Source organism: Agelaius phoeniceus, chromosome 15 (assembly GCF_051311805.1).
Source record: "Agelaius phoeniceus isolate bAgePho1 chromosome 15, bAgePho1.hap1, whole genome shotgun sequence".
NCBI classification, from domain to species: Eukaryota; Metazoa; Chordata; class Aves; order Passeriformes; family Icteridae; genus Agelaius; species Agelaius phoeniceus.
In genome coordinates this window covers 3333775-3358577 of record NC_135279.1, presented here as the reverse complement: position 1 = coordinate 3358577, position 24803 = coordinate 3333775, and the positions used below count along the sequence as shown (strand labels likewise).

Below are 24803 nucleotides of genomic sequence, written 5' to 3'. Positions count from 1 at the left end.
GACAGCCGGGACAGCCAGTGGCGAGCGGTGTTTGGAGCATCCCCGGGCCACGCGCTCCGTCCCGCGTTTCCCGCCCCCGGTCCCGGTCCCAGTTCTGGACTCGGTCCCGGTTCCATTCGCGGTCCCAGTCCTGGTTCTGGACCCAGTCCCGGTTCCAGTTCTGCACCCAGCCCTAGTTCCAGTTCCGGACCCCTCCCAGTCTCAGTCCCAGTCCCAGTTCTGGACCCAGTCCCAGTCTCAGTTCCAGTCGCGGTCCTAGCCCCAGTCCCAGTTCTGGACCCAGCCCCAGTCCCCGTCCCAGGCTCAGTTCCAGTCGCGGTCCCAGTCCCAGTGTCAGGCAGGCCGGGGCAAGCTTCAACACGGGCCTTTATTGGGTGTGGTCAGTGCGGGTAACGCTGGACCCACCCGACCCAACACAACATGACAACAACCTGAACCCGGGAACGCTGCCGTGCCCGCTGTGCAGCCAGCCACCCCCACAGGCTGCACCCCCTTCATCACCTGGCCACACACAGGATTCTCTCCCTTGCTTTCCATCCCAGGGAACTCTTCTCCCGGCAGGGCTACATCGCTGCTTTTCCCAAAAAGAATGGAGGCTTCCAACAGGGTACCCTCCCAAAAACTGCTCTTAATCAACCCATCAACCCAGCAGCCAGCACTGGGGATAATGAGGTCTACCTGACGCCATGGCAGCACATCCTCTGAGCCCAGGAGATGCCCTGAGCCATGGAGACATCACTGCTCCAACTAGAGAGGCCTCAGGCAGGGCTGGTTACCTTCTGCCTCACTCCAGCCTGTCCCTGGACAACAGGAGGGCTTCAGCCAAGACCTGCAGCTGCTCCAAGACCTCTCTCTGCATCTCCACAGCCACGTGGAACACGTGGTGGTCGGAGCTGTTGTACATCACGGCGTTCTGGAACATGAGCATCAGGTCACACTGGAACTGCATCACGGACCGAATGTGTCCCTTTGACAGCCTCCTCTTTATGCTGCTTAAATCCATGGGTCTACAAAAGACAGAGAGGAGAAGAATGAAATTGCAACCCAGGGCCTGGCATCCTTTGGGATCTGCATGAATGTGCTTGTTCTCATTTCAGGGTGGCCCTGAAAGCACAGCTATTTTCAATCAATTTTATTGCTCAAGACACACAGGGGGGAGTGAGAAAGGCTTTTCTTCTGAGCCAGACAAAAGTGAGTTCAGCCAATGCGACACTTGCTATCCAATCAACTTGGCAGGTCATTAGCAGTCACCTCTGGAAAAAATGGGATGCTGAGCTCCAGAGAAGGCAAGCAGTAATTAGTCTTCAGGAAGTCAGTCCAGGTCTTAGTGGAGAAAGAAAAGTTACTAAAATAGGTATCTATTAAACCCCCTAAAGATCGAATGGTGCCACCAGCAAAAATAGCAGTGCTGGTAAGGGGAACATGATAGGGAATAAATATTACTTCCCTTACTTTGACAGAATGGGAAAATGAATGGCTGCAGAGAGGACAACTGTGACCAGAATAGAACATGATTCAGCTCTGAAAAAATGCCATTAATCTCTCTGGGAAATATTCTTATGACCCACTTCTGTGCTGAGAGTGAAACATCTGGGGCGCTCGCAGCGGGTGAGGAGGGGGCATCTCCTGAGGCACATTCCAGGCATGGGGAGAAGGGACTGCTGAGCTGCAGGGCCTGGATCCCCTGCCCAGGGACTGTCCCTGGAATGAGCCAGCCATGCAATGCCTGCACAGGGCAGGCACAATTCCCACCAGCTCCAGAGTCAGTGCAAGCTTCCAGGTTCTAATTACCCAGAAGGGAGTTTTACTGAAAGAAATCAGTGGGAGATGCTGGTGACAGCCAAACTCTGGAAAAGGAGGAAGGAAACCATCCCACTGGCCCTTTGGAAACCAGAGAAGACAGAAAACAGCCTGAGTGAAATCAACCAGTGAGCACTTCCTCCACAAACTCACCTCTTTACCACATCCCTGTATCCAGGGGCTTGTTTCTCTGACACTGGCTTCAGGAACGGGCTGCTGAACCTACAGGGACAAGGACAAGGACAAGGACAAGGACAAGGACAAGGACAAGGAATGTTCTCTGCCTGTCCCTGCACCACAAACGTGGAGCAGGGCTTGCCTCTCCCTGCTGGCCCTGATGCACAGCCAGTGTTGTGCCAGCTGTGTAGGAAGCAGCATTTGGGCTCTGCCACATTAAGCAGAGGAAATCAATATGCAGTGTTCTCTCCAGCTCTGCAGCAGGCAGCTGTTCCCAAAGCAAAGTCCTGGAGAGACAGGCCAGCCCCTGGGAGGGGAGGGCTGGGACAGGTGACACAGGAGCTGGGACTCAGGACATGCTGATGCAGCCCTCTGCTCCCACATACCTGTGGCTGGCTATCATCCTCCAGATGGACAGGAGCTTTTTTTTGAGGATCAGGTGCTGGAGGGGGTTATTCCACTCCACTGGCTGCAGCCTGTGGAGTGAAGATACTGCCAGATCATCACACTCGAGACAAAGTAGGAGGTGACAATTCTGCTGGCTCCCACCACACCCAGGTGGATGAAGCTACAAAAAGCCTCTCAGTGTGATGGTGGGAGTGCTCTGCATCAGAATGCACAACTGAACATCCAGAGTGCAGGAAGATGCAGGACAACAGGTAAAAGCAAAGCTGAGATAAGGAACAGATTTTCTATCTTTTGGATAGAAAAACCTCAAGCTGCTCTGCAGTTCAGAACTTTACTGAGGTGAAGTTTCTCTTCCCACAATCCCATGTCTTTCCTCTGAGAGGCAGTGCAAGTTATCACACAGGTGGCAGAGCCTGCATGTGACTGACACACCTGCACCTGCTCAGAGGGGTTGGAAATGCTGGGCTGTGCATTGCCTGACAGAGCCTGATGTGCAGCTCACACCAGGCCTGTTTCACTTGAGAAATCATAAAACATGTATTTTTCATTTAATCTCTTATTTAATCTCTCACTTCACCTTAGGATCAATGCCCTACAATACCAGCAAATCCAGAGACAGCACAAGTTACCTCCCTCCCTCCTGCTGTGCTTGGCTACCTCACCTTCCTGGATGTGACCTGGCCATGCACTTTTCTCACGTGTGACAAGGGAAATGACTCTGTTCTGCTGCACTTGCAAGAGTGCAGAACCAGCTACTTACAGGTGCATGTTGGGAGAGCCTGTGGAGTCCAGCACTGAGGCTGCAGAGCTGCTGTCACTGTCATCTTGATCCAGGGCCTGAGCACTCATCTCAGGTGAGTGCACATCTGAAGGGGGTTCTCCAGGTGAGTCTTCAGTCTCTCCCTGAAGAACACAGAGGACACATCTAAAATGGCAGCACAGTACCTGAATCCTTCATCTAGAAGCCAGCCTGCTGTAAATCCCTCTCCTGCATCCAGGCTCAGCTGGGAGCTTGCCTGCTCTGTTACTCAGAGGATGCTGTTTGACCTCACTCAGACCTTCCAGCAGGAGCTGTGTCTGATCTCTTGGATGACATCCACCCCTGGCTGACACAAACCCTGTGGAGCTGAGTGGTGCCCAGTGTTGTGTCTGCTCTCTGGGAAGAGTCATGGATGTAGGGAGGGCAATCAGGAGCTGAGGTAAGACTGCCTCAGGCTCGTTAAAGCTGCAGATACAGATAACAGGAACCCCCAGAGTTAACAAGGTTGTTTCCTCACAAACTCCCACGTTAAAATGACAGGGAATAGACTCAGCCAGGAAGGAGAGTGGTGCTGTTGTTGTAGTGGCTTGCCAGTAAAAAGCTCAGTGGGATTTCATGCAGGAGCACCTCAGAATCCTCAGCAGATCTGAAGCATGAGCAGACTTCTCAGAAAGAAACTGAACACTGTGTGTTTGGCTGTGAGCACTGGGAGAACTGAGAGGGAGCTGCTGGGAGTAACAGCAGTTGAGAGCAGAGTAACTGCTGGGAATACACTGTCCTGGCTGGACAGGTGAAATCCTGGGCGTTATTTGTCTCCAGTGTCCTGAGTTTGCAAGAGAACAAGTGTGGAAAAATAGCCCTGTTCCTCCAGTGCTGTGCTGCTTTCCCAGGAATACCCAGCAGGCTGGTGGGAGCCCACAGCCCCCAAACACAGGACTGATGCAAACCCAGGCTAGACAGTGCCTGCTTCTAAGACATGACAGTCCCCAGGGGCAGATGGTTATTGCTGGCACAGCCACGTGGGCCTGAAACCAGCCAAGCTGTGCTGCAAAACACAGCAATTAGAACCAGGCAAGTACTCCAACCTTGCCTTAAACCTGAGAGCAGCCTGCCAGCTCTCATGAGTCACCTTTACACTGCCAAGGAGCAATTCCTCCAACTCACATCTGAGGGTTTCATCTGTAACAAGCTTCCTGTTTATAAAGATACACAGCCATACATAAAAAACACCCTTCCCTCATACATTTTTTCTGTGTTCCCCTCCTGTGTGTTTTGTCTCCCCTCTCAGAACCTGGGGCTCCCCATCTCTTCTAGAGCTGGTTTCTCATCTCTCACCCAGGGCCAGAGGCTCTTTCAGGACCACCACTCTCCTACCTCTCTTTCCAGGCAGAGTTCTTCCTCATCTTTTGCCAGGATGTGCAGCTGACATTCCTCTGCTCCTGAGCCTACTGTTCCTGTGGTCTTTTCCTGGCACCTCATTTCCTCCCCATCACTCTGCTTCCCCACAGAGCCACGATAATCCCATGGAGTCTGTGGTGATTCTGTGCTGCCAATGCAGCAAGATTCCAACATCTGGGTTACCTGCAAGACAGGGATTTATTACTTCAAATTGTGAAGGCAAAAGGGAGAAGAAATAAACAGCAGAGATGCTATTTTTGCAATCGCTCACGAACGCCTTTCCATTTTTAGGAATCTTTGCAAAATCTGATGAAGCCCTGTGTTATTATTACAGTGTCAGTTCACTGACATTTCTGTGCTTAAGGGTGAGCTGGGTTTTGGCAAAGCAGCAGCCTGTGTGCAGTGGGAGCTCCAAATGGGAGGAAAGGCTGGGCTTGGGCTGGGGAGAAAGTGAACCCAGAGCTTCTGCTGTGCCCCCAGACTGTTTGTGTTGGTATGGATGGTGCAGGCCCTGCAAAGCCCAATGTTTCAGGAGAGGCTGAACTATGCTGCCCACCTTCCTGTAATCCAAACTGCCCTACCTCCAAGAGGAACTGAAGAAGATTGTCGTTTTCACGAGGCTCCTCTGCCTCGTGGTTGTCTTCACTGTCATCCTTCCAGAGAGGCTCACTCAGCTCCATCTCAGGGTCTGCCTCTTGGCTGCTCCCCTCCAGCCTCCCCATGGCCTCCTCTTCAGTATTTCTCCAGCTCATCACATCCAGATCCAAGCTTGAATCCCAGTCAGGAAGGGACTGGAAATCACTGCTGTCTGACTTAATGGGAGATTCCAACTCAGACTTCCAGGCATGGCCCATCTGCAAACAATGAAAATACAGCAATTTCTTTGCACCCTGATCCAGAACTGCCAAGCCCAGCTCATTTCTTGACACCCTTGGAGGGCCACAGCATGGGAAGGACTCTGAGGTGAGCACCCTACCCCTGAGCTCACACACAGCACATGGCAGGGCTGCAGCTCTGCTACACAAATTGAATTTGAGGTTTTCTGCTGCTTTTGCTGTGCTCTCTCCCTGCCCTGGTCAGTGGGTCACTCTGCTCAGGGCATGCTGAGCAGTCTGGAGCCTGTGGCTTTGCTGATGCTCCATATTTCAGGTGCTGAAGGCACCCAGCAAGCTCAGACCGAGCCCTGCTGGGGCTCCTCAGCTGCTGAGTGTTGGCAACAACTGGTGACTCCAAGGACAGCTCACTGAAATTCCACTTGCTGCCCCCTGGGGACTTTCTATACTGGAGATAACTTACTCCAAACCTTACAGACACAGTTTTGAAAGTGACAGGTGGGATTTATCTGGATGTGTTATCTCATGTACCTGAGCAAGAAGAATTATAACCACACAGTCACACCGACAGGCACAGTTCCATCCACTGCAGAAAATAAAAGTTTGCATTCTCTTAAGAAGGAAGAAACCACTCATTTCATCTCTGTTCATTAGTCCATGCCTAAATGCATGAGTGTACTCTGAGTCCTCTAAGCCTGGGGAACTGATTGCAGAGCCACAGTACAACAGCAAAGTGTGTCACAAAATCCTCATCTTGCCACTGAATGGAGCTGCCTGGATGCTGCACCTATGGAGAACTCCATGCATTAATTAACACTGGCTTTAGAGTCTTCTTTTAATTATGTACAACCTAATTTTTTCAGTTTTAAACAAGCACATTTCTCACTGATTGTGTTTTCCATTCTCAGGACTGCTAGCACAGCTCCAAACTCAGCTTATAGTGCATAACTGGGAGAAATACAGAATCCACTGGGTCTGGGATGAGAAAACTGCTTTGCTTATTTTGTGAACTTGCAAGCAGAGCTGGGATCTGCAAGCCTGTCCTTCTGAAACCTCTTCCAAAGTTCACTTCAGTGGCAGCAGATGAAATTTGATGAGGGAGGTGATAACATTACCTGCTCTCAGCTTCCAGGTGAGGGAGTTGGGCAAACTGAGATTCCATCTGAGGAGAAACCCTGTGCCTGGAGCTCTCTCCTGCAGCCTCAGCAGAGCTGCCACACACAGAGGCACAGAAAAGCCTCAGCCTGGGGTAATCTGATCACTTGTGATCATCCTTCTGTGCTCCAGAGGGATAAATGTTGAAAATAAGGAAGTCCTGGGAACTTGGGCATGAGATTAAAGAGATCTTCAGCCTTATGTTCAGTTTTACCAAATCTTGGAAGGCTCAAGATGCCAGAGAGCAGAACAGCAGCGTTAGTGCAAGACATGATGAGTGAAATAATCACAGACAGCTCAGCTCTGCACCAATTCCGGACAAAATGACACAGGCTTGAACTTTTAATTAAGAATTGCCTGACAGTTCTTAATTTCGTTGGCTAGATAAGTCATTAGCAAAGAACCTCTCTCAAACTGGAAAGTTTTAGTTCACTTTGCAGAGATCAGACACTGCACAACCCTTGCTGTTCTGGGAAAAAAGCTGTTGGAAATCAGAAAGACAGCCTTTAAAAAGAACTTACATGTCAAAACAAGAAAAATGATAAAAGCCTGAACTCTAACAAATGAAATGTAGAATCCACATAAAGTAGGCAAAAAAAAAAAGGAAAAAGAGAACAATTTGCTAAAGACATAAAAGCAAATAAAAACAAAAAACCTCATCAAAAACATCAGAAGCAGAGAGCTGCCAGATGATCAGTGGGGATGACACATGATCAGTGCCAAACATCTCAGTGGAAAATAGGGCCAGTTGGAAAAACCAAATTAATCATCATTATCAGCAGTTGCCACAGAGGAGCTCACATGAGACCTTCTCTTGGGATGGGTCTGAGAGATGATATCTAATTAAAATGTCAACAGGGGAGATTTTAGAACAATTTGAGACAGTGAATAAACCTTAGAACCCACTGGGATTCATTTGTGAGCCCTAAAGAAGCTTAAATATAACGTGACCAAGTCTATGCTGTGTAACTTGTCATTTAAGAAGAAAACCAGAAAGGGGTGACAGTTTCATCTGTCTGTAAAAGGGTGGGTGCTGGGAGATGCAGCACAGTAAAACATCAGCTCTGTACCAGACAGATTAGAACAAAGTATTAGGAAGAAGAGAATTAGTAAGTAGTCAGAGCACGAGATGATGAATTGGGAAAGAGGGAATGAGGCTCCTGAGAGAAAACCCTATCTTGGAATTTTAAAGCTCTTAAACATCATTAAAGACTATTAAAATGTCATGGGACAAGAGAAAAGGCTGAGAGAAAAATACCTGGTTAGGAAAAGAAACCAAGGGTAGGAAGGAACAGCAATTCTTGCTATGATGAAAGCAAATTACCAGAGGGTCTGAGAAGGGCCTTCTCCTGTGCTGCACCTTCAGCTTTCCAGCAGAGACAGGGGCAGGGCAGAGGTGTCACAGAGATGGAGCCAGACCCTTCTCAGAGCCCAACAGTGAAAGGAGACAGGGATGACAAGCTGCACCACAGGAGACTCTGACTAAGGTTAAATATTTGAAGCTGGCCCTGCTCTGAGCAGCTGAATGAAGTAAAGGAATGCAGAGAGGTTCTTTCCAACTTAGAATCATGGAACAGGTTGGGTTGGGAGGGACCTTTAAAGGCTGTCTGGGTGCAGCTCCCCTGCCATGGGCAGGGACACCTTCCACTATTCCAAGTTGTTCAGAGCCTCGTCCAACTTGGCCTTCAGCACTTCAGGGATGGGGCATCCACAGCTTCTCTGGGTAACTGTGCCAGGGCCTCCCCACCCTCATTGTAAAAATAATCTTCATCCAGTCTAAATAGGCCTTCTTTTAGTTTAGAGTCACTACCTTGTCCTGTCACAACAGGCAATGCTAAAATGTTTGTCCCTAACTGAAATCACTCCATGAAATGCATGAAAGACAAAGACCCCTGTAACTTTTTGTGCTACGAACTGAGAACAATAAAAATTCAAACCAGAAGTTTGCTCCCGTGTTTAGCAGCAAAAGACAATGAACCAAACACCAATCCAAGGGAGTTTCAGCATTTCCACATCAGTAAGGTGAGTCTTGGTGAAAATTCACCTCAGCAATACACAGGACTTGACACAGCAGGCATGGCCAACTTCAACACTGAACTTGTGAAAATTGAGAGCTCTTACTGGATAAGGGAACAATGCCTCTGGTCTTAATCCCAGTGACTCAGTTTCCTGAAACCTGTCTACCAGAAAGCTGCACCCTGGATATGCTGCACGGAGGGCAGAGCACTCCCAGCTGCTGCAGCAATCAAGGATGGTGTCATTCTGTTGTTTTCTTTTCCCCCATGAATGGTTGTGTGGGCAGGAAACAGGCAAGTTTCATCTCAGGTCATATGAGCAGAAAAAGTGACTTGGAAATTCTTGCAGAGAATTTAAACCTTCGTGTTGCTGAGGAAAAGGACTGTAATTCCCAGTAGGAACAGGGCACAAGCTCAGATGTGAAACCAGGTACTGGCAATCCTGCCTACAGCTGCTGGGATCACAGATTTTCACTCTGACTAGTGCAGCCTCCACAGATCTCTGGGGAAAGAATGTCAAGTCCTTTGCAATGCATTTTCTCCTAAGGAAAGCTCCAACAAGACTGCAGCATTTAACTTCTCAAGGTTTGATCTCCAGTGTCACCAGAGTGGTGCTGTATCCTCACACACTCAAGCAGGGAATCCTCCTCTCCTTCCAAGCACTGTGCAGCATTCCTGTGATTTATGGATTGTCTCTAACAGCAGAGCTCTGCCATGCATGTGTGCTATAGGGGTAACTGGAAAAGAATTATATTTGCAGATAGTCCAGGTGGGGATCCAGGCTTGTGGCACAGGGCTCCTCCCTGCAGAGCTGTGACTCTCTGTACACTGCACACGGGTTTGTTCCCAGATTTTAATATACATCACATTTACACAGCACTAGTAAAAATCTGTACACTTCACATTACAGTACATACGAGCCACCAGCTGCTAGCTAACACCAGAACACTGATGAAGCCCAAGACAACTGCCCTAAAACAGGCAGGGGGGGCTGGTCTTCCCCTCCAGGGAAGTTTCTTTGGGTTACACATTCTGACAAGACACTGCTTTCCAGAAGGGCAAGCGAAGGTGGTGAACCAGGTCCCAGAAATGGACCTGCAGCTTTTCTTCCTCCTCCAACAGCTGTTGAGAGCTGCCTGCTCACACTCCAGCTCCGGATGCCTGGGATTCTGCTGGGATTTTGTGTCTGCAGCATCATTTCTTCATCTTCATGTCTGCCTCGATGGCGCAGCGCCGCCCTCTGGTGCCTCCGTCCTGCTCACAAGGCAAACAAACAGAGTTACACAACCCACAGGAACGGCCCTCCGGCACAGGGGAGGGAGGGACAGAGGGAGGGAATTCTGCATCTGGCAACAATTTTTCATGCCTTCCCATCAGGAGAAAGGGAAACTGTCCCTGCCAAGGCCTGCCTGCAGACCTACCTAAAGCTGGATGTGGACACAGCAGGGTGCTGGGCTTGGCAGCATCTCAGCATCTACTGCTGGAGCCAGGGCAGAGAGAGGCAACACCTCTGGCCCAGACAGATGCTTTTGGAGCCTGGACAGTGCAGGCTTCCTCCTAAGCAGCAGATTCTAGCTTAAGGTGGGAAAAGGAAAACTGCTGACTAACCTACCTTATCAGCAGCTGATCCCTATGGAAGTGCTCCTCCAGCTGAGTGACCCTGGCACTAGCTCCCTAGTTCCTCCACACAGCTCCTTTCCACGAGCAGAAGGTGAGCTGAGAGCTTCCTCTGATCCTCTCTCTGGCTGATCTGCTGCCTCTCCTGGAGTACTCCTCTGTCTTTAGATAATGTAAGAGATAAGGACAGCTCTCCATCTTCCTCCTCTCTCTCTCCTCACAGTAACTCAGAGACTTGGGGTTTCCCAGAGGGAATATTTTTCCAAACACTTCCAGATCACCACGGGCACAGAGCAAGATATTTCTGCAGAGTCTTTTTTGCTTTCTGAACCAGGAACAGATAAAGGACACACAGCTGACTCCTCACTCTCTCAAGACCTTTTGTACTGCCTCGGACGTGTGGAAGGGGCAGCTGTGTAAACATGAGAGATGTAGGAACTACAGGACTGCACCACTTGGTTTGTCTTCCCACTTACATGGAAAGAAAGCAGGAGAGAAGTCATGGAAAAAAGCAAAAGCAGATGACAAAACAAAAAACACTTGGAACCAGAAGAAAAGAGTGAAGCCCCACCCGCTCACCCATTTTGAGAGTAAGGGACTGAGATGTCTCTTCTGAGCTCACAGTGGTGCAGCCCCCAAGTCAAACACACCCTGCTGCAGCGCTAAGGATGCTGTGACAGTGCAGGGATCACCCAGACAAGGAGCAGAGCACCTGGCAGCAGTACTGCAGAACCTGCTGGAGCCTTTCAATACTTACAAAGAGAGAGAGAAGGAAGGCAGGAGAGCCCATTGGGACACTGTCCTGTTAAAAGGCCAAACAGAAGGACTTATCAGGCATCAGCTACGGAAATGCACACACCACACAGAAGCACTGAGCCCACACATGAGCATAGAGGAACATGTGCCCCACTCCCCTTCCTGCAGGGCGTCAGTCTTATGCAGCAGGAACATAAAAACAGACAAAAGAGGGATACTGCGAGAGCCAGAATGCCAGGAAAGGGATATTCCCTCCACAGCCACAGCAAGTTTTCCTGGTCTACCAAACAATTCCTGCTCAGTGCAGCTGTCACTAGAACTCAGCAGGCAGCCCCTGCTGTCACAGTGTTGTGCGCACCAGAGAGTACCTGAGATCACTTCATCAAGTTTGCATGTGTCTTTATAAAAGAAAAAACCACAAATCTTCATCGCGTAGATCAGTGTGGAATTCAAAGGTTCTCTGGTGTATTTTACACAGCAAACCAGAGGTGACTGATTCTCTAGCTCTAAAAACCTGACTAGGAAGTGAAGGATATGGCAATTCCCTTCACCTTTCTGCCATACCATAGAATCAGAGTCTGTGGAGTTGGAGGGGAACCACAAGGATCATGGAGTCCAACTCTGCAGGCTCATCCCCAAGAGTCACACTGTGTGCCTGAGAGTATTCACATCTCTTCCAATACTCTGTTCATTTCCCTACAGTTTTTATCACCTGTTTTTAAAAACAGGTAATAGAAGTATTTGTATTACAGAAAAAACTCATGAGACCTGCCTCTGGCATGCTGCATAGTTCCAGAACTGAAATCTAATCAATACAGACATTTAAAGAAAATTTGTTCACGTGAAGATGCTGGTGTGGGAACTTTTGCCTCCGTGGTGTGGGAACTTCATGCAGTATCTTGGGATTCTTCAGAAGATCCCAAGTGCCCTGGCACAGGGTGCAGCATTCTCACCTTCTCTGAAGCATCCTGCTTGCGAGTGGAGTCTCGCCCCCGCAGGCTCTTTGCACTGATCCCTGACTCTGATGTTTGCATCATCAGTTGTGTGGCCAGAAATTGCTGCAAGGAAACCACACTCTGTTAAGATTGTCAAGCAAAACAAGCTCAGTAAGTGCATGTCAGTTAACTATCACAGACCACAGGCTGGGAATGATTGGGTCAGAGGCAGTTTCAGTTCCTTGTGTGCTGCTCAGAATAAGTTCCCCAATTTACCTCAGAAGCCACAAGTCCTGAGGAACTACAAAACCCCAATTCAAACTCAGCCCTGCCAGCTGGGACATTCTGCTTCAAAGGATATTTTAAATAGCATAAATTCACAGGGCAGTTTCATGTGCCCTTTATATCAACATAAACCAGCACAGCCACCCAAAGAAGCCGTGGCGTCCCCTGTCATTCACTGCTCTTGTTGCTCGTTTCTGTTCCTGAACCACACCCTGGTTCTTGCTGGCCTAAGCATTTCCCTGAAGGAAATTACATTTGAAATTGGTCTGGGATGAACATATAAAATATTCTGCTGTGTTACTTTTAACTCACCCACAATCTAGTTCAACACAAACACCTGAACTATCATGAGAGAGAAGCAGGGAAGGGCAGGACCCACTGCATTCAAACACACTGGGAGTGAAACTATGGGACAGCCAGACCTATGGACCAAGGCAGATGCTCTGTCCTGCACTGGCCTCAGCTCAGTACTTTACCTGGATCTGCTCCAGGACATCTCTCTGCATCTCCACAGCCATGTGGTACACATCATGGTCAGAGCTGTTGTACATCACTGCATTCTGAAACATCAGCATAATGTCCCGCTGGAACTCGGCTGTGGTTCGGATCAGCCCATTCTCAATGTTCTTTTTGATGGTAGATAAATCCATTGGCCTGTGAAAGAAACGCAGGCAAAATTGCAACAGAAATGTTTAACTCTTTCCCATCTCCTTTAGGAACAGCTCTGGGTCTGTAATGTGTTTAGCTACAGGGTCTATTTTATTTAGTTGAACAGGTTCTCCCCCATGGGCTGTGCTCCCCAGTACCAAGGCCTGGGTCAGAAGACCCAAGGTGTCCAGCAGTTACCTGGAACAGTAACAACAGCCTCAGAGATCTCTCAGGAGAGGCATCTGCCTTCTCCAGGCACCACTGACAGAGAAACTAAGGAGCTAGAGCTGCAGCCACTGAGCTTGAACTGTTTACAAGAGATTTCAGCAGCTAGTAGGGGATTCTGGTAATTCTTCCAGAAAAGTCCACCATCTGGGACAGCAAAAAATACTGATTAGAGAACAGCTTTTAGGAATTTCAAAGGTTAAATCCTACTCTTGGACAGAAACTGGGGGAAACATCAGTTTCACCTTACTGGTAAAATGTTCTCTGTAAGTCAGTGTACTTCACTCAAAGTCAGGACTGTGTATAGACATGTGCCTGAGGATGACTGTTCTTGGGGAAACCTACTTCTGACTGAATCATGTCAGAAAAAGAACACTTTTCCAAGTCTGCACAGCAGGCAAAAACTACATTGTTGCCAGAAATCCCTACAAATATGCAAACAGAGTTCTGATGACAGAATACTGCTGAGACTCACCTCTGCACGATGCTGTGGTAGCCTGGTGCTATGTCATCAGTTACAGGCTGTAAGAAGACATTGGCATACCTGCAGAGAAAAACAGTCCACTCAGTGCCTGTCCTTGCTGGTAAATATTTGTTTCATGCTCTCCTTTTAATTTGTCTGCAACAATATGATTCATCATCTCCCAAAAGAGATAAGCCTCTGAGATGGGAGAGTGGAGACTTGTCTAGGATTAGTCACTTCTTTCTGCCAAGACATCAAACTCACCTGTGATTAGCTGCTGCTCTCCAAACCAGCATGATGGCTTTCTTCCAGATCTTCTGAGCCTGTATTGCCTCCTGATCCTCACTGCACACTGAGCTGGGAAAAGAAGAACATTAATTCCTTCAGGAGTCTGATCACTGCCTCAGAGCAGAAAACTCATGGTTTGTTTTGTCCTTGACATGCCCGTGCTAACCCACACCAAAGACAGACGGAAAAAGTGGGAGCTGGTACTGGAGTGCTGTCTGCACACTTGTAAGCAAGAACCAAACCCATAATCAACAAATTCTCCCTTGGGACCCACTCAGCAAGCCAGAAATGGGGATCCTGCAGTCCCAGTGTGCCCTGACACTCACAACTGCGAGGAGGCCGGGCTGCTGGGGATGGAGTCGGCGAGCGCGTGCGACTGCAGGGGCGCGTTGTGGACGCTGAAGCCGTCGTCGCTCTCACTCACGGGGGGCTCGTTATCCATCTCTGAGAGATACCCCTCACCCTGGTCTTCTTCTTTGGGCTCCTCCAAACTGGCAGCCTCACTGGCACCGTCCTCATCATCCTCCTCACCCTGCCCATCCTGAAACACAGAGTCCATCAGCTGGCACAGCCAGCTACAGCAGCCACTCAGCACCTCCAAAGCAGCTACGGTTCTGCGAGCACAGTGATCTTCTTGAGGGGCTGCTGACAGCTGTACAGGCACTTCCACAAAATCCCAGCCTCTCCAGCCTGCCCTGCTTGTCCCCACAGACCCAGAAGCACAGACATAAACACCTTGACATTCTGAAGCCATCTCCCCTTCAGCTGCAGACTGCTCAAAGTGCAGAAAGCTGAACACAAGCTTTGCCTTTCAGCAGACAGCAGCAGCAGCATGCTGCTAATTAACTCAAGATGACTAAAACCAACAGGGAATTACCTTCATCTGACTCCTAAACAGGGCTTGGGCCTCCTCCTTCATTGATTCTGTGAAAGAAAGAAATGCAGAAAGATTGATTCTCCCAAGCAGCCTTTCCTACAAAAGCTCCTGCACCAACGCCTACTGTCCTGCAGTAATTACCACTGTTCCTACAGGTATCTTTTCTCCCTCCTCCCCAAAAACCTGAACCAGATAACTAACAACTATCCAGCTAATAATGTTGCATGTAAAAGATTTCCTAGCTGAATTAAGTTACCTGACAGCTCAAATTTGTGCTGAACATCAGCCTGTGAGGAGTCTTCACTCACATTTGGGACTTGTGGAGGGGATGAATCATCATCAGGTGGGGTCTGGAGGGAAGAGAAATGCACAAATCTAGATGTTTGTGTCAGCTTACTTCAGTGAAGGTGTGGGCACATCTCACTCACCCTAACCTAACTCCAGCCAATGAGGTTCACTGAGCACTTTCCCAGCAGCAGTTCTGCACATGGGTGGGGGGAGATACACAAAGGTACTGCCTAAAGCAGAGCTGCTCTGCACATCAGCAGCCTGACTCCCAGGAAAACAGTCAGTCACATACATTGAAGGGTCATTTCAACCCAGCACTCATCCTTCCTCTAAACTTTGCTCCTACCTGCCACAACTGCTCCTCTCTTTCCCCACACCAGTTCCAGGCAGTCTCTGTCACCACATACCTCTGTCTTCACTGGATTGAGCACTGCATCATCTCCCTGGGACGACTCTATTTTGATTTCAGAAGTCTCTCCCGATGTTACAGCTGCTCTTTGATCTTCTTCTATCTCTTGGTTTCTAAGCTCTGGAGTTTCTGTCACTCTTGCAGTTGCTGGTATGGTTTCTTCAGGGCCCAGCTGACTCTGGTCCTGCTCTGCAATTTCAGTCTTTATTTCTGACCCCAGCTCACTGATGCCCATTAGGTCTTGAATTCCCTTTGCCTCTGGCTCCTCACACTCCAGTCTCTCCTGCTTCACAGTCACAGACACTTGTGGCATCTGGGCCTGTTTCTCATGTTCCTGACGAATTGAATGCTCCCATGGGCCAGGAAGGGTCTGAGGGTCATCGGTATCTTCACAGAAAGAAGACAGAGCAGCTTCAACAACTGCTGCATCCAGGACTTCAGGGTGGTCGTCTACCTTTATTGTCAAAACAAACACACAGCAGTGCAGGCCGAGGTCAGAAAGAGGGATTAAAGAAAAGTTCACGTTATTTGGTACTGAGACAATTGTGGAAATCCCAGTCTACTCCATTTACAAAGTTGCCTTTTTTGCAGCCAGATTTGTATCACTCCCTGGGAGAGTTTCTCCTGAAGCTTCAGTTTCAGAAATATGGCACTCCTGGAAAGGATTCTGTGAGCAGTGCTCAGCTGTCTGCCAGAGACATGACCCAAACCCTACCCTCCAAGGAATAAAGACATTTCTTTTTGTACTCTGAAAAGGAGCACCAGTGTCAGACAGGCAGCAGTGGTGTCCTTTCCTGTTGATCTGGAAAATGATGGTGAGAATGTGCATTCTGGAATAGTTATTTCTTGCTTGTTTAAACTAAATTGGTGAACAGCAATCATTTGAAATTAACCCAACTGAATGTGGAGCAAAAGGCACTGGCACTCTGCTTTCCCCATTTACCTTGTCCTCAATGATGGCTATAATATTTCCAACCGTATCAAAGTCCAGCTCTTCCCCCGTATAGGACACTGCAATATCCATTTTTTCAGCCAAATCCAGATCTTCTTTCCCATCCATGCAGTGATCTTTGGAAGATCCTGCAGTGCTGCCAGCCCCAGAACCCAGGCACTCTTTCTTGATGGAATCAATGATCATTGATATTTCACTGCTGTCCATGGACACTGTCACAGTATGGGAATCAGCCACTGCCTCCATGGAAACGCAGGCTTCAGGCTGGCTCACTGCACAAGGACGAGAGGGACAGTCAGACACCAAGCTGGAGAAGTCCCCACATAAACAAACACTGCAGTGGGTAACACCAAGCACCAACCACAAGTATCCCAGGCCCACCCAACCCCATCACAGCTTAGATTAATAAAAGACAAATACGGGTTTGCTTTCCCACAGGAGAGACAAAGTGAGATTCCAGCCCTTGAACCGCAGTCCAGCAAATCACCAGCACCCCCACCCACACCCAGCAAACCCTGTTTAAAACCATCTGTTTCCTCCAGAACCCAGCCATAGCCACCCTTTTTGGCCAGGATGGGGAGGTGACAAAGCCCAGCTGAGAGCTCGCAGGGCGCTGATCCCAGGGGAAGTTCTGCTTTCCAGCAGGACGTGAGCTCTGAGTGCGTGGTTAGGAACGCACCTGTGGCTACGCTCTCTGCAGCTGCAGCTGGTGGCACAACGGCTGGTGCTGACAGCGTGGGCATCATGACAATAGTGGCCTGGGACACAGGCTCTACGGGGGGTGGCAGGAGCTTAGCTGGAGGCTCGCTGGCAACAGCGGAGAAGGAAGCAAGAGGTGAGGTGAACTGTGCAGGACCAGCTTCTAAAAGCCGGGAAAGCGTAGGAGCACCTAACAGAGAGTAGAAGGGAAAAGCACATGAGCAAGAAGCAGCCACCACTGAAGTCCACAAAGCCACCACTGGGCTCTTCACTGTCTGGTGGCTTCTTCTGGGAAAAGACACAGATACACCTATAAAGAGTCCCAAAAGCTGTACAGAGAACCTGCACCAAAAAATGCACGACTCCTGTTGTGTGTGCAGTCTGAGGCAGAATCATGCAGCTACAGAACACTGCACTCACTGTAAGGGCTGGACAGACTAAGCCACACATGCACAGAGATGCCCTTCCAAAGGCTCATCCCAGAACAATTATGGGAAATCTGAAAAACAGTGCTGAGAGAGCCACACAAGGTAAGCCAAGACAAACAGTCATCACAGGAGCTGGGAGGGAGCAGAGGGGATTTCCTAGCAGGTTTTTCCTGGAGAATTCCTTTTATATCAAAGGCTGCCATTCATCTTAGTTGTAACTTCCAGTCTGAATTTACTGAACTGTCTGGACTAAATTAACAAGTCTTAAAAAAACAGATGTGGATAAGGAAAGCAATATTACTTGTATGGAATTTTATATGAATGAATAACACATAATCTCAGTTGCAGACAATGTGATTAAATCACTAGTCAGCAGGAGCTGAGGAAAAGAAACTTCTTTAGGCAGGTTGTTCTGAAATAGCCCAATGCAGAGTCTTGCACTGTCCCCCTTCCCCCCACTCTGTGGAACTTCCTCTGGAGCTCAGTGGACTAACTCTGAACAGATCTCTAAGATACAGCAGAGGGAAGGCACATGAGCTCTCCAGATCCACAGGGAGCTGTGTTTGCCACGTTTGGGATCAGATCTAGACAATTTTTTCCCCAGCTCTCTGCAAACAAACCCCCTCTTTCTACACTCAAGATGCCTGGTATTAGCCAGTGTCCAACCCAGAAAACCAGACTGCATGGATCAGGACTGGATCAAACCAAATTGTTTCAGTCACTCTTTTAAGGATTAGGGTCTTAAAAAGTAGGGGTGATATGGACAGGGCTACATAAATAGGAATACAACTGAAAGAGAAGCCCCCAAACCAGCCAGGTAGGCATCATCCTTCCCCCAGGAAAATCCACAGAACAGTCTGAAGGTGCATCTTAAGGGAGAACTGTACAAGGAAAGGCCAGAGTTACCTGAAGCAGCTGGAGATGCAGGGACAGCACCAGGTGCTGACTGCATTTCCCCACTGTGCAGCACTGGCAGGACACTTCCTACCTCCAGCAGCACTCCAGAGCTGTTCATGTGACCAGAAGCCACTGCCATTTCGTTTTCACCAACCTGTCAAAGGAGGACGAAACTCAAGTTCCTGGAAATACCAGCACAGCAGTGATTCTCTGCCAGATGTGCACCTCCACGAACAGCACCAGCATCTGGTGTCCCAGCATTTCCTCCGCAGTTTTTATTCAGGTTAGTCCCTGCCTGAGGCCCCTCACACAAGTGCAGAACATCACAGTCTGAAACTGTTGCTGTTCTTCAGCTGTAACACAGCTGCGGGCCAAGTGCATCATTTGCTCTATCACAGCTCTTCTCTTCAAGGACCTCACAGTCCTTTACACATATGAGTCTCTCTAGACCCTGAGATGGCACAGAAATATCCCTTGTTTTGAGTTGAGAGAAGCAGAAATACCGAGATGGAAAGTAACTTGATCAAGGTCACACAGTGAACCTATGATGGACCTTGAAACAGATGCAAACCAGTCCTGTTCCTACAAAGAAAACTCAGCCTTTCACAGCCATTACCTTTCCCTGCCCCACTTTATGTTACACCCTGCAAACACAAAATCTATGGAACATTTACCCAAGCTAGAAAATAGAAAAACCCCTAAATGTGACTACTATGAAGAAAAAAGTCAACAGCAACACACCTACTCCATCACACAAGCACTAACCCAGGGAATCTGTGTCACAAGCAGGCTGCTGTTTTCAGACTGGGCTCTGAACAGGGTCAGCATCTCCTAAGACTTCCCAAGTCACTAACACCACAAGTGGGTTCTCATCACAGTGATTTTAGGAACTGTCTACAATTAGGAGAAAACTGAAGCAGTTCTGTACAGGTCATAAATGCCATTCAAGGATTCCCTACTCTTGTACACATTAAAAATACTGAAACAGGGCTTCCTGACAAGGTGTAAAGAATTGTCAGCCCAGTGTAGGAATCACCAGGAGTGCCACTGAGGCTGATGGGGATGATGCTGACTAACAAGTTCCCTCCCCTGAGGAGAACAATTTCCTCTAGCAAACCCTGCAACTCCAACTCCTTGTGACTGAGGGGACAGCCAGTCCTACGTGCTGCACGAGCCCTGCAGTCCTGCTGGGAAAGGGGCTGACCTCTGCAGCTCACAGGGGTATTTATACCTCTCAGATTATCACTTCTGCTGGGACTCTCACAAAACTGCACATTTTTAAAAATTCTTTGCAGATCCCCCTTTTTCAGTGGGAAAATCTGGAGCAAATTGTTTGTGTGCTTGCATATATGAGCAGAGAGCTCCATACCAGCCTGGGGCTTGTGGGCAGAAGACTGCCCTTCTTCAGCAGCTCTGAGAGCAGAGGGGAAGGAGGCGGAGTTGCTTTTTGTCCTAGCATCTTTTTCTGGGGTGAATCATCAGTGACTGGGGTCATGGGGGCATCCAGGGGAGCAGAGCCTGGAGGGGTGTCAGGGATTCCAATGAAGGAGGCAACTGGGGTGCTGGGCAATGTCCCTGGCGTGACCTGAGAAAGAGAAAAACCACACTGTTCAAAGCCACACTCCACCACACGGACCAGCCCCACTTGCTGCTTCCCCCAAGAGCATTGATCCAGCACACCACAGACACCTACTCCATTCACTCACTGCCCCTACTCCAGGCATGTGCTTTCACCCTTTCCCTGCCCTGCAGAGCCAGCTCCCAGGCACTCACAGACTGCCTGGCCAACCCACTGATGCCCCTACACGGCCTTTGATCCAGGCACTGGATCACCACAGACAGGGAAGAGGAGGTGGATCTCGAGCAGCACTGTCACCAACCACACGACAGCACCTGAAATCTGCAAAGCAAGGCAAGGGCTTCTCCCCAGGCCCCTTCTCTGTGACGGATGCAGAGCCCCACATCCCAAGCTGGGCTTTCCCTCCTACCCAGAGAAGGATCCTCACCCCTGGGCTGGCCTCATCCCCAGCGGGCTGGGACAGATCTCCGAGGGAATAATCCCCGCCCGGGGAGGTGGAGCCTGCAGGAGAACGAACCATCACCCCCGTCAGCCTTCGAGGTGGGTTCTTAATGGCCTGGCGAGCTGGAAGAGAACAGAAACTACAGTGAGAGTCTGTGACTCCATCGTGGACAGTCCCCAAGAGTTATCTTTGACTTTATCCTGAAGAATTTTAAGAGAACAATTTATGTTATAGGAATTTCTTGCACCCCACTAAGCTCAGTTCCCAAGTAATACTGACTTTGGGTGATGCACTCCAGCTGCAGGTTTCTCTAGCAGTTCAGTATTCACCACCTCCCATCACCAAATTAAATGCCCCAAGAGTTATGAAGAACTAAACACTCAGAATAAAAGTTTCTTCCTCTTATCTTCAGTGACCAGGGGAAACTAAAGGTGTGAAAAGCCTGACATTCTAACACAGAGCTCCTTACTAACCCTGCTTTCCCTGGGACACATCTTTCCTGAAGATTTTATTCCTTTTTCAGAAGCCTCTGGCTTTTACCCTGTTACAAATATAGTGCTGGAAAGAGAATACAGACTCTCTCTCCAACTCTAGGGTCAAGGAATTCCTCCTGCAGATCTTAACATGACTTCAGTATTTTTGAAATGTTCTTATGAATATATGCATTGAGGAAAATGAAGGCACCTCATTTCCAGCTTACCCTGATAAGCAGCATCTGTAGCCTTCCTCTTGACTTCTGCCTCCTCCTCTTCCAGTTTTTTCTTTCTGTCCAAAGAACAAAAACCTGCTGTCACAGGGTGTCTCAGCTCCCCTTAATTCCCCCTCCAAAATGCATTTTACTGATGCCCACCCTGTTATCTCCAGACAACATCAAACCACTCAGCCTCAAATCCCCCAAGGCGAGCAGCAGACACACACAGGGCAGGAAATTTCAGATGATTGCCAGAAGGGAGGCAGCAAACATGGTTCTGCAAGCCATGGCCAAGCTCTTTACTGAGCAACTCCAAAGGATGTTCCACACCGGCTGCTATCCCCCAGTCCAAGCTCTCAGAGGCCAAAGCATCTGCCCAGACCCATTTCTCTTAACCCAAACTATGTGAGCAAAAGATTCTTGCCAAACAGAGTGTCAGGAAACTACAATCTCAGAAGAAATAATGAAATAACCCACATCATAATCTCATTGCACAGCTCCTCCAGTCTGCTGTCCATGTGTCCGGCCTGGATCAGCTCTGCATCCTTCTTGAGTTGCCTGCAATCATAAAATCTTTTTACATTTTGATCACTGAACTGGACACCTTAAGCAGCATTTTCACCCCAATTTTCATCCCACTTGGACTATGTTTTCAGGACAGGACTCTCAGGTGTGCAACATTTTAACACCTCTGTCATGTACCTGTATTTTTCCTGTGTTTCTTTAATAATTTTCTTCAACTCCTCAACCCTCTCTGCAGTCAGTTTCCGCACAATAACATCTTCCACTGTCTCCACAACTTCTCCCTTCTCACCACGTTTTCTTCTACAGAGTAAGAGAAAAGAAAAACTCAGAGACAAACCACAAGAAAATTCAGTTCCTCTTTCATAAATGGCTGCTTTCTGTCATTCATGACATGCTCATCCAAAAAAATCAACTTCCTCCAATTGCACTAAATTATATTGGACAGCACAACGTTCGAACAATCTCTTCAGCAAACTTTTGCTAATTTACCCAGTGTTAAAGTCTTCAGGAACAGATCAAAGATGCAAGTCCACCAAAAATTTTCAACCTGAAAATAATCCTTCCACTTCAAGAGAGAATTTTCTCCCCAAGAAGAAATATCTTTTTTTTTTCTTTTCTAACTCTACTAAACCCTTTGATTTTGCAACTCTAGTGCTGAATATAATTAACAAACAGATCAGTTCCACACAAATATTACTTTTAAACACCCCATCTTTCAGTTAATATTGTGTGAAGTCCCCAAACAAAATGCCTGGAATTAGGAGCAGTAAATAACTCATATCACAGAGCTGTAGTGACAACACTGATAAGAAACCTGTAAGAAATCACTGCAAAATAGTGGGAAATACAAAACATCTCCCTTCTCACTCCTTCTCTTTTCTAGCCCTACTCTGAATGATAAATTTATGTGTAAAGCTTCTGACCAGTAAGGCTAACATGCAGTGTTTCATTCCAGCCAAATAAACATTACCTTTCCCATCTGACAAACCCTGATCCCACTGTCCCACAACGGCTATTCCAGCTGAATTTTCTCATTCTGAAATGCTCCTTTTGGGAGGAGCTGGTTGTGGGACAAAAAATAATTTAACAGTGACAAGGACTTTGCTGTAAGAACCCACGAGTGCCCCCTGAGCTGCTGCAGGCTGTGCTGGGCTCAGACTTTGTACTCACTTTGGGGTCTCTGTGGTCTCCAAGAGCTCTGAGTACTGAGATGCACAGTGCTGAGAAGAAACAAAGGAAGTCAGAGGACAGTTTGCTTGCCCAAACAGCAGGACACACCAAAATACACGGACACCCACAAATTCCCAAGGCAAGTAATTTCACAGCTTAATCACATGCCTGGTGAAGGATCTCATTAGTTAGCCTTACTTAATAACTGTGTACTGGACAAAACACAGAACAATTAATCCTTAATTCATCCTCAATATGCCATTTCTGATTGTGCAGAGGTTTGGTGTCCAAGATTCAAATATCAGTGTCTTACCTTTTGGGAAAACCAGTCAGGTGGGCGTCCTGGCTCTGCAAAAGGTTTGATGGCTCTGCTGACTGAGACCCTGTGGGAGGAAATGGCAAGTCACCATCAACTTACCTTCTCCCCCAACCAACATGCAGAGAAAAAATGAAAACCTCTCTTTGCATCATTGAATAACCCTGCTAAACATGATAAACTCACCAAGGAGTTAAAAGTCTCAAAAATATTTACCTGCTTCTAATAAACAGTAATTTCACTCCTTTGCTTTGAAAAGCAAATTTTTTGCATCTGGTTACATGATTACATTTCCACAAAACCCTTACTTTAGAGAGGAGAAAAACAAAGTAAAACAGAGTGATGGGTTCAGTGCACAGGAGATCTGTTACCAAATATCTTTGTTGTCCACAAGCCACCTCATCTAATTTTGAACAGAGAATCATAGAATGGGTTGGGAAGGACCTTAAAGATCATCTTGTTCCAACCCCCTGCCATGGGCAGGGACATCTTCCACTATCCCAGGCTGCTCCATGGACACCTCCAGGGATGGGAAGTCACAACTTCTTTGGACAACCCTTTCCAGTGCCTCATCAGCCTCACAGTACAGTAAAGAACTTTTTCCTACTCTCCAACCCAATCCTCCCTCTCTGAGTCTGAAGCCGTTCCTCCTTGTCCGGACACTCCTTGTCCAAACTCCCTCCCCAGCTCTCAACGCTCTTTATTTTGATGAACACACCTCTACTTTGACACAGTACTTATATAGGCAACGAAATGCCTGTCCAGGTACACCCTGCACACCTCTTTCACCCCATTTTTGTTCTGAACAGCGGCAGCGCGGTGACAGCCCAGTGCTGTGCACATGCCGCCCGCCTTTCCCGCTCCCGTACCAGTTCTGGTCGCCGCTGCGCATGACAGAGGAGGCCAGGCAGAGCTTCTCACGGATGGACCAGGGCTCGGTGGGGCCGGCGCTCAGCAGCTTGTGCTCTGCGGGACAGGGCAGGAGTGTGGGGGCAGTCCCGGACACACCGGGACTCGAACCCGTGGCTCCACGCCTGGCCCCGCCCCTCACAGACTCTTCGGCCCCGCCCCTCCCCGGACGCATTGGCCCCGCCCCGCCCCGCGCCCCCGTTGGATCTTCCCAGGAGGGTCCTGCGGAACCGCTCCGTTCTCCTCGGGCCATTCCCTTGCCCCTTCTCCTCCCCAACCCCGCCGCCGCGCATTCCCCGCCGCATCTCCCGCCCAGCCTCGCACTCACTCCCCGGCCCCGCCGCCATCTTCCCCGCCCGGCCCTGAGGGCGGCAGGGGCGGTACCGCGCTCAAAGCCCGCCGGGAGGCGGCCGAGCGCCGCCACGCCCCCCTCACCGTGTGCGCGCGCGCGCGGGCGGCCCGTTGCCCGGGGCCCCGCCCCCTCCATCCAGAGAGCGGGCGCTGATTGGTCGAGGGGCACTCATGCCGTGCTCCTATTGGCGGAGCGGGCGGGCGGCGAGGTTTGAAACGCCGAGCGAGGGGCGGCGTGCGGGGCAGCGGGGCCGGAGCGGCAGTAGGGGCGGCCGGCGGTGTCGGTGGGTCCCTGTGCGTGCGGCCGGACCTGCGTGGTGCTGAGCTGTGTGTGTGTTTGGGGGGCAGTGACGAGCTGTGTCTGGGCCTGGGGTTGTCCTGTGCGGTGGTTGGTGCGTGCGTTAGGTCTGTTTGGTACCGTGTGTTTAAGGGGTGTCTCTGTGCATGTCACCCATATGGTGTCCGTATGTCCAGGAGGTGGGTTTGGAGTCCTGGGTGGTGTTTGTG

General features: G+C 49.1%; 1 protein-coding gene across 3 annotated transcripts; it reads right to left on the bottom strand.

Moving 5' to 3' along the window:
* Positions 1-389: 389 nt before the first annotated feature.
* On the bottom strand, positions 390-24383 carry BRD8 (bromodomain containing 8). 3 transcript variants are annotated; one of them, XM_077186397.1, is made up of 27 exons: positions 24274-24383; positions 23906-24002; positions 23034-23103; positions 22721-22770; positions 21728-21850; positions 21503-21583; positions 21035-21099; positions 20320-20456; positions 19683-19898; positions 18323-18467; positions 16969-17178; positions 16281-16561; positions 15336-15791; positions 14897-14990; positions 14641-14687; positions 14090-14304; positions 13740-13832; positions 13488-13556; positions 12616-12793; positions 11873-11977; positions 10921-10965; positions 5125-5397; positions 4520-4726; positions 3146-3288; positions 2364-2453; positions 1954-2022; positions 390-1007 (listed from the first exon to the last, which is right to left on the bottom strand). In XM_077186397.1, the coding sequence occupies exons 1-27, from the start codon at positions 24290-24292 to the stop codon at positions 785-787; spliced, it is 3801 nt and encodes a 1266-aa protein (XP_077042512.1). In that variant the 5' UTR covers positions 24293-24383; the 3' UTR covers positions 390-784. The 3 variants fall into 3 exon arrangements, with proteins under 3 accessions (XP_077042512.1, XP_077042511.1, XP_054498977.2); XM_077186396.1 differs by lacking the exons at positions 390-1007; positions 1954-2022; positions 2364-2453; ... (1 more) ...; positions 4520-4726; positions 5125-5397 and adding an exon at positions 9384-9800 and having other exon boundaries at positions 24274-24382; XM_054643002.2 differs by lacking the exons at positions 390-1007; positions 1954-2022; positions 2364-2453; ... (2 more) ...; positions 5125-5397; positions 19683-19898 and adding an exon at positions 9384-9800 and having other exon boundaries at positions 24274-24382.
* Positions 24384-24803: the final 420 nt, after the last annotated feature.